The following is an 8430-nucleotide window of genomic DNA, read 5'->3' as shown; positions in this document are numbered from 1 at the left end:
GAAAGAGGTTTTTTTTTCCCCTTTCTTGTCAATCAAAGTGCAGTACATCGGGTTATAACCTATGCACTAAGCTTCCCGTTAATGGCAGCTAGTCTATAACAAGTTGACCGAATGACCCTGCTTCTAGTCCCATGACGATTATTAATAACCAGAGCGCATCGCCTCCCCGGAGCACATTTGAAGCTCTCGCTCCAGTGCCGGAGATCCCCATCAGCCCCAGCTAAAGGTAACCCTCCCCACCACGTCCTGGAGAAACCATTGCTCGTGAACGCCAGCCCCCTTTGGAGCCCCAAATAATAGTCCTCCGTGTGCGGGTGCCAAACGTGGGAGCCCAAAATGCTGCACTCGCCTTGGTTTCTCTGCTCCTCAAGGTCCTTTTCTTGACAGCCGCCAGCAACACAAAGCATCGGTCTCTGTCCAGCCCTGCTCCAAAAGGAAAAAATAAAATTAAATTAAGTACACAGTGCTTACTCTTCCAGGGATCTCCCGTGGGGCTGGGAATTGCAACTGCTTTGAGCCAGGGAGAATTTTTTCTTTCCTCCCAACAATCGCTTGAGTTTTTGGAGTCCTGCAGACCAGCAGCGATGTGTTTAGCCTAAGCTGTTTCTTCCACGTCTTAGGGGAGTACAGCAAAGGTATTAAAAGATACGAACGACAACAACGCTGTTTGCGCTTACCTGTTCGTCTAGCCCAGGCCTCAGTGAGGGACACGGCACGGGCGTTTTAGATGTTGGTCACGAGCTTTCTGTTCTTTCGCTAATCCTGCTTAATGACATCTTTTGATTTCGGGTTTGATCTCGATGGCAGGAAGCATCTCCCCATGATGTTCTGCTGCAAACCAAATGAAGGACCCAAGGGGAAAAAAAAAAAACAACACACGTACCCTTAGATACCAAGCGCAAAGCGGACACCCAGAATTGAAAGGTTTTGTTTGGAAGCAACCAGCTCCAGGGAGAGAATAAAGCCGTCAGAGAAAAGCCATACTCGTGCCGAGATCGCTACACAGCCCGGCTCTCAGAGACTTACCAGGAGCATCCGTACGCCCAACCCGGACCGGCCGAAGCCATCATCTTGCTCCAAGGGTCTCCCTCTCTCCAAGCCGAACCCTGTCCAGCAAACGCCCCATCTCCCAGGCACGCCAAACCCCGTCACAAACAAGCTGCCTCACCTATCTGACTCATCCTTTCAGCTTCTGATTAAAAAGAAGCAGGAGAGCAGCTATGTGCCAGTGCTAACAGGGCAACCTCCATCCTTCCCATCCGCTGGCCACCCAGCCCTTTCTCCAGGCAGATTTGGCCACCTTCAGTCACACGCAGCCCCATCCCTCTGATATTTCATCTACCCTCCCAAACCGTTTTGAGGCCAGACAAATTTCCTTAACCTTCAGTCTCAAGGCATCGTATTCAAAAGATCCATCGAGGCGGTTTAAGTGCTTTATTGGCGATCACGTATACTCTGTGCATGTTTAGTTTTGTACAAAAACCCCCTTCTCCATTAACACCAGGGTGAGCGACAGCCACCAGGAGCTTTGAAGGCTGGTTTGGCTCCCTTCTGCAGAAGTAGAAGCGAAAACAATGTTAAAAAAATAGCCAAATCGGCCACACTGGTTGGACTCCACCAGCAAACCAGTCCTGCAGTTGGCAGCCCGAGCTGCAGCACAGAAAATCAAGAATTCCCGCCCAGACGAGCCTGGTTTGCTCCCGCTACTGCCAAAGGGATGCTCGGGTGATGCTCGGGAAAGGCTTTGCGTCTCCTGCCGCGCTCCGCCTTCGGGGTCCTGCCTTCCACTTCCGATGCTCCGCCGTCAAGTGCCGCTGTTAGTTTATCAAGACTAATTAAAAACCTCAACTCAAGAGCTCTAAAAGCCAGCCAGGATGAAGTTTCCTTGCCCGCCGCGGCCTCATTTGTCATCCGAGCCGCTCTCCGGCAGCAAGGCACCGCTGGAGCTCTTGTTGCCTTTGCGGATGCACATGCCGCAGTCCAGCTCCACGTCGATGTCCCCAAATTTCAGCTGGCAGGACTCATTGCAGCTGCAGGAGAGACAGTGACACTGGTCAGGTATTTGCAGGCAGGGAGAGCCATCGGCTCACCCCAGCCCGCTCGGGAAGGCCGCTAAGGACCGTCTTGCTCTGCGGTGGCAGCGAGCCCATCCTTTCCAGCCAAGCCACTGACCGGTCCGTGCTTGGACGTGCACAGACGTCCACTTTTCTTATCCCACGATACACTGGCAGCTGGATTTCCCAGAGTAGCATCGGGTCTAGGTATTGCTCTTGGTCATCCCGGCTCGTGCACGGTGCGGGGATCCCCCCCAGGGACCCTTTTTTCCCCCACGTACCAGCGAGACGCAGCGGAGTTTGCTGCCAGGACGGCGAGAGCGCACGCATAATGCCAGCAGAAGCACACGGAGAGGAACGTGAAGTTGCTGCGGTCGGTCTGATCCCAGCCCGGTCCTCCCCACGGAGGGGACAGCACAAACCCAATCTGGTCGCAGATGGAAGAGATATTAGGCATCAGCACAAATCAGGCTTTAGCACATCCCTCCTCTCTTTTCCTCCCGATTTTAGCCAAGCTGCTGCAGCTGCCTATGGACTAGAGGCACAATAATCCCAAATAACTCCTGGACCGCTGCCCTCAGCACCCCCAAGCACCTTCGTCTCCCCAGACCGACACGGGGGTGCATTTCAGGAGGAGAGGGATGCTCCGCAGACAAGCCTTAGGGCTCGTGGCGCAGCCCAGCATCCCTAGAGCAAGACGACAACCCAAAGGCTACGTTGCCGGGCCGTGCGTTTCACCCTAGACCCAAAGCTGGGCGATTACGTGGGAGATTTCCAGATATTTCCAGTTAGAGGAAGAAATCAGCCTTAATAAAAAGACCACAAACTCATGACTGTGGTTTCCCACCCTTGTGGGGTCTAATTTCCATTCAGCGTGCAGATTTGTCCATGCTGCATATGTTACACGTGCATATCTCCACGATGACACCACGAGGCACTAAGCCTCCTTTCCTCCTCTTATTTACTGAGATATTCCAACCAGCCTTCAAGTTTAACCCCAACAGATGTGCTGTAAAGGGCAGAGCAGCCCCCCTCCACTTGTCTTCCTGGGTGCGAAGCCCCTTGCTCAGGGGAAAGCGCTGGATACGCACTGACCTGCCAAAGCCAAGAGCCCTGGAGAAGGAAGGAGCTGGTCCTGAAGGTCTCCAGGATGATATGGTCTCGGAGGAACACCTCTAGGAGGGCACAGAGGGCTCCAGCAAAGATAGCCAAGGCCAGCAGGGAATGGAGGTGGTGGTCCAGCGCAGCATCGCTGTAGTCATAGAAACAGAAGAGCAAACCTGCAGAAGATTCACACTGCATTAGAAAAAGATGCTCTGGGACTTTATTAAACAAACAAAAACCAAAAACCAAACAACAACATCTAAAAGCTGAGACTGTGCTGCAGGTCTTGCTATGATCTGCCTGGTGGGAAGAGACAGACAGCAAACAGCCTACTGTCATCACCTTCACCCTACAAGGACCGCACAGCCCCCAGCGCCGGGGTCTGCTCTGCCCAGCCAGGGCCGTAGGGCCGTCAGGAGCAGCGCATGATGGGGACCTTCAGCTCAGAAGATGGTGGGGAGCTTTGCATCAGGGTCTTGTCCCTCTGTGCATCCAACCAAAGTGGGAAGACAACACCTTTTTGCAAGTCCAGAGAGAGCCAGCTGCTTCTCACCAGGAGAAGCAAACACCCCGAGGTCCTCCTGCATCCTCCGTGCACCCGGAGCATCCAGCCACGGCCGGATTCGTATTTGGAGAAGAACAGGGAGCGGGTGACCTGAGCACGCAGCCAGTGCCATCACGCATCTGCACACCCTCCAGCTCCGGCTGCCTGCACACAGCCTTGGTAGCTTCAAAATAGCCCAGGGATTTGGAGCGGTTGCCCCTTCCCTCCCCTAACCCATCCTTCATACTCTTCCCAGGGGCTTTGTGTGATTCACCTTCGATGAACAGAGCCACAGATAGCGAGAGTCGATCTAAACCAAGGGGCAGCTTGAGCGGGGAGTGCGAGACGACGTCCGCGATGCCGGAGAGGAGGAAGAAGAGGTAGATGGTGGTGTAGTGCCAGCGGGTGAGGTCCGTCCAGCTGTGCGTCTTGGGGCTGTACAGCTGCAGGTGGGGACCAGCGGGAATAAACTGCTCGACCAATATCCCTGGGCAGAGAGCAGAAAGGTCATGCTTTTCTTTTTACACGGGGGAAAGGACAAGCTTTCAGGAAACCTTTCCTTGCGATGACGAAGTCATCGTGGTATTTGCCCAGGGGAACGGTAGCAAGGTCCCGTCACAGAGCGTGCCACAAGCACGTCCTCAAGCCCTCCCACAGCAGTTCCCCACTACAAACAGGCTCAGTCTCGTGGGAGAGAGCGGCTGCAGTACCAGTAGATATTGGGGCAGAGACTCATCGTTGCCTCTTACCTGCTAGAGCAAAGAAACCTTTGACCGCCCCTTCGAAGATTTCCATGCGCTGGACCCCATAGCTCGGCTGGCTCTCAGCACGGGCTTTCCGCCCGAGATACTTCAGGGGGTATCGCACGGACCACCAGAGACCAAAAATGAAGAAGAAGGTGCCCCGGAGGGCACTGCCGAGGAAACTCGTTGGCATCGGGCTTGCTTGCTGGACCTGGAAGGACAAACAGTGCCTGGGGTCTGACCCAAAGTATCCCCAAAAGGGAGATCGGGCTGCTCAGCGTCCCCAGAGATCCGCATCCCGACAGAACGGGTGTGCAAGGCTCTGCCGTCAGCTGCAGACAGAGATGGGACATCACCGCAGAGAAGCTGCCACCGTGCACCACTGTATGGATGTATATACGTGTGTACTTATATAGAGATATAAAAAGAAAATATATATATGTGGTTGCATGCATACAATCATCACAACTTCATCATGCCAGACAAAAATACATTAGCGCCCAAGAAAGCATAACAGCTACGTGCTATTACAAGAGGAAACCTAACATAGTTTTGGCTAATAAAAAGCAATGTGACAATTATTTCCTCGGAACATAAACTCCCTCCAAACTAGATCGTTACCAGGGCGTGAATCCAGCCAGCCAAGGCTTTCCTGGGCCCTCCCGGCTGCACGGCAGGAGGAGGAAGCAACCCAGGAACCGTCACCATTTCCAAAAGAAGCCTCATGCATATTCCACGCAACCTTTGCGTCGCACACGAGCGGTGATTTGACGCACGGGAAAGAGATTTCATCTCCGGTAGGAAGAGCGCAAAGATTAAAGGCATGAAAATCACCTTCACGCTAAGCCAGACCAACGCTACCGAGTACCAGCAAGGATGGAGAGGAGCAAAGGTACGGCAGCGCGACCGACTGCCACATGCAAAGTTATATCCCGCAAAATATTTAAGCCCGTACTCAAACTGCTGGAAAAAAAAAAAAATCCCAGAGCAGCAAGCACGGAAGGGAATAAGTAACAATCTAAATGCTTATAGCAGTCAGTTTTTGATATTACCTTGGGATGGTCTTGTTTGCTCCAGCAAGACCTCTCTCCTTATGCATCTACCACCTAAGGAGGTCTCACTCTTGCCCTCCGCACGGGCTTTCCGGTCCTTTTCTACAGCTGGGATGCGCACCCAAGGCGACATTACTCATCCTGAAGCTACCACACCGACTTGCCCTTGCATCACAAATCACATCCTCGCCGTGTTTATAAATACCAAAGCAAATCGCAGAGGCTGGATGAACAACTCCAGCACGTTCTCCGAGTCCTCCCACGCTAGAAAGTAATTAGGTACTGCAAAATAAGGGTAGGATGTGGCGTGGCAAGTGCCTTAGGTAAGGGAGAGCTCTGCAAGATGTCCCCGGTCGGGTTTTGGCTGCAAAACCGGAGTCGGTCGAACAGGCTCAGCCCTGCGTGGGCAAGCGCGGCGTTTGGATGTAGAGACTATCGTCATCCATCGCATCTCCGGGACGCAGGTCATCTGGGAAAGGCTCAAAAGCTGTTTACACCATGTTAAGGTTTCCTTTCAGGAGGGAAGTTACTAACCGGTCTTTCAGGCAGATGAGAAACGCCCCATCCCGGGAGCTGTTTTGGGGATCGGTGATGGTTTTCTGCTCTGTTTTGGCTGCCTACGTTAGGGTGAGGTTGCTCGTGCCCCAGTAGGACCCACGTCTTCCCTGATTATAGCCTGGACACCCAGGGCACATATCTTCCCCGATCAGACATCTACACGCTGAAGCAATGATGAACGAACGCTATTAAAGCGCATTTAAGCGGCGAACGATCACACGAATTATAACCAAATTTTACCGTTGTCCTACAGGGACCGCGACTACAAGGGCAACAGCCTGAAGCTGAAGTCAGGAGCGTACCCTGATCAAGATACACAGCAGGAACGTTAATTTGACATGTTTAATTGGAGGAAAGCAGAGACATCCCAGTGCCCGGGCGTCAGAAATGACAACTGACATGTCCCACCTGCAGCTCCAGAAGCTGCTCCGAGCCACACCGGCACCCAGCTTTAACCCAGGGATTTATCACCCCGCATCCACCGAGCATCTCCCCTTCGCCTTGGTCACCAGCAGACCCAAACCACTCTGTTGCAGAGCTGTCCCGGGGATCTTCTACCTTCACCATCCCTCTCCCCAGCACAGCAACCTCACTCTTTACAGTGCCAGGGACCCTTTTGCTTTGCAACCTCTCAGCAGCCCAACCCAGCAAGGCTTTTGGTAGTTGTCACCAGTCCCCTTTGCTTCCCACCGCCCGGACACAGTGCTTCAGCAGCCATCACGTATCCTAGGGCATCTCTCGCTTAGCAGAGATGTCCCAAATCCACCCTTTGATCAAGCAGAAGCTTTCTTGTAGCCCACTCAAAAAGAAAAAAAACACCCACCAACCTCCTTTTATAAAACAGCCACTATTCTGCAGAGAAATCACATGTGTTTCCAAGCAACTGTCCACGTATTTGAGGTGCAGAAAAACAACCCCCCCACATCCACACAGCCCCTCGACCGAGCCCATCGAGCCCAAACCCGATACCTCTCACCCACCGGCTTCCCCCCGGTTTGAGTCCACGCTCCCATCAAAGCTGATTAAGCTCCACGTGAGCCGCAGCCAGGGAAGAAAGCATCGGTTGAGGAAAGACACCCGGGTTATTTATTTTTCCTGCGAGCTAGTTTGTCTGTCAGAGGACTTGAAATACGGCTGCAGTCAGCAGTTATTACCTGAGCTGCCCTTCTCCCTCCGCAGCTTCCAGGCTGCGATGCTTTTCCTTAATAGCCATACGGGAGCTGCCTCCTCTCCTTACGGTGCCTTGCACTGACTGCTCACAGCCTCCCTAGGCTCGGCTCAGGAAGGATGGCATTTCTACCCAATTTCCAGGCTCTCCCCCCGGAGCCGTCACAGCTCCGGGTCCATCGCTGTCTATCATTTCGGCTCCACGTGGGGATTTGCTCCAGCCGATGCGGAGAAATCGATGCTGCCGGGAGGATGCTGTCCATGGAGATGCATGAGTATCCCCTACAAGCACCCATGGGTGCAACCATCGGCCTGGCAGGCAGCCTCCTAGGGCAGCCAGCTTGGCCACGGACCTTTGGAGGGTCTTCTCTTTGCGGATCTTCCTCCATCCTTGCTACCCAGGTGTATCTCTCTTGTGCCAACAGCCTTCACCCAACAGAATAGGCACAAACTCCCTCTCCTCCCAATCCTCTGCCACGAGCAGCTCCAAAACCACGATAACCCTCCCCAGAAAAGGGGCTAAAGCCACAGATTGCCGGCAGACCACCTCCATCAGCCTCATCGGTGACCGTCATCACGCTAAACCTTTGCCTTGCAGAGATGGACTCTCCCCACATCCCAAGCTCGAGCAGCCACGTCCATCCCACGGCACAGCTGCTCACCAACCTATTTCTCCCTATGGGTAGAAGAGTTTACCTGCGACTCCCTCCTGTCCTTCTCCCTCTCCAGATGTGACAGCGAGGAGCAGTTATTACTCGGCAGAGGCAGATAAAAAGGGAGAAGCCACCACGGGGAGGTGGCCCTCAGACAGGATGTTTAGAGGCAAGCATCCTGCGGGCCGGTTCAAAGCACACCGAGTCAACCGGTTTTCACAACCTGGGACACCTCGTGTGTGTTATTAAAGGAAAAAAAAAAAAACCGAAACCAAACAAAACAACTCTCCTGGAGTTTGCCACAAAAATCAGGATAAGCAGCCAATTCCCGTTCCCATGGCAACCATGTGTATTCAGTTTATTATGTTGGGGGTTGTTTTTTTTTTTTTGGATGACTGGGGAAGTTGGACGACTGGGGAAGGAGCCAAGAAAAGACAAGGCTGCGGCATCGCCTGACGTGGCCAGGCTCTGCTGAAAGGGCTCTGAAGTCTCTGGGCTGAGCTGCCAGGTACACGATAACCCTTTTAGGGGGGTCTGGCCCTATCAAAAGTGCCT

General features: G+C 53.3%; 1 protein-coding gene across 1 annotated transcript; it reads right to left on the bottom strand.

The window, feature by feature from the left end:
* Nucleotides 1-1900: 1900 nt before the first annotated feature.
* LOC104158090 (transmembrane protein 45B-like) lies at nt 1901-4638 on the bottom strand. The gene is made up of 5 exons (XM_009695656.1): nt 4452-4638; nt 3977-4189; nt 3150-3334; nt 2336-2481; nt 1901-2030 (listed from the first exon to the last, which is right to left on the bottom strand). Exons 1-5 carry the CDS (start codon nt 4636-4638, stop codon nt 1901-1903), a joined length of 861 nt encoding a protein of 286 aa, XP_009693958.1.
* Nucleotides 4639-8430: the final 3792 nt, after the last annotated feature.

Source organism: Cariama cristata, unplaced genomic scaffold, assembly GCF_000690535.1.
Source record: "Cariama cristata isolate BGI_N322 unplaced genomic scaffold, ASM69053v1 scaffold1400, whole genome shotgun sequence".
NCBI lineage: Eukaryota > Metazoa > Chordata > Aves > Cariamiformes > Cariamidae > Cariama > Cariama cristata.
The sequence above is the reverse complement of the archived record's forward strand: the minus strand, read 5'-3'. Positions and strand labels throughout refer to the sequence as shown.

Excerpts from the sequence above, each read along its gene's own strand:
- LOC104158090 (XM_009695656.1), bottom strand. The coding sequence starts at position 4,638 with ATGCCAACGAGTTTCCTCGGCAGTGCCCTCCGGGGCACCTTCTTCTTC. Across the intron at positions 4,190-4,451 it reads AGGTTTCTTTGCTCTAGCAG|GGATATTGGTCGAGCAGTTT; the intron begins GTAAGAGGCAAC and ends CTCTCTGCCCAG. Across the intron at positions 3,335-3,976 it reads TGTGGCTCTGTTCATCGAAG|GTTTGCTCTTCTGTTTCTAT; the intron begins GTGAATCACACA and ends AATCTTCTGCAG.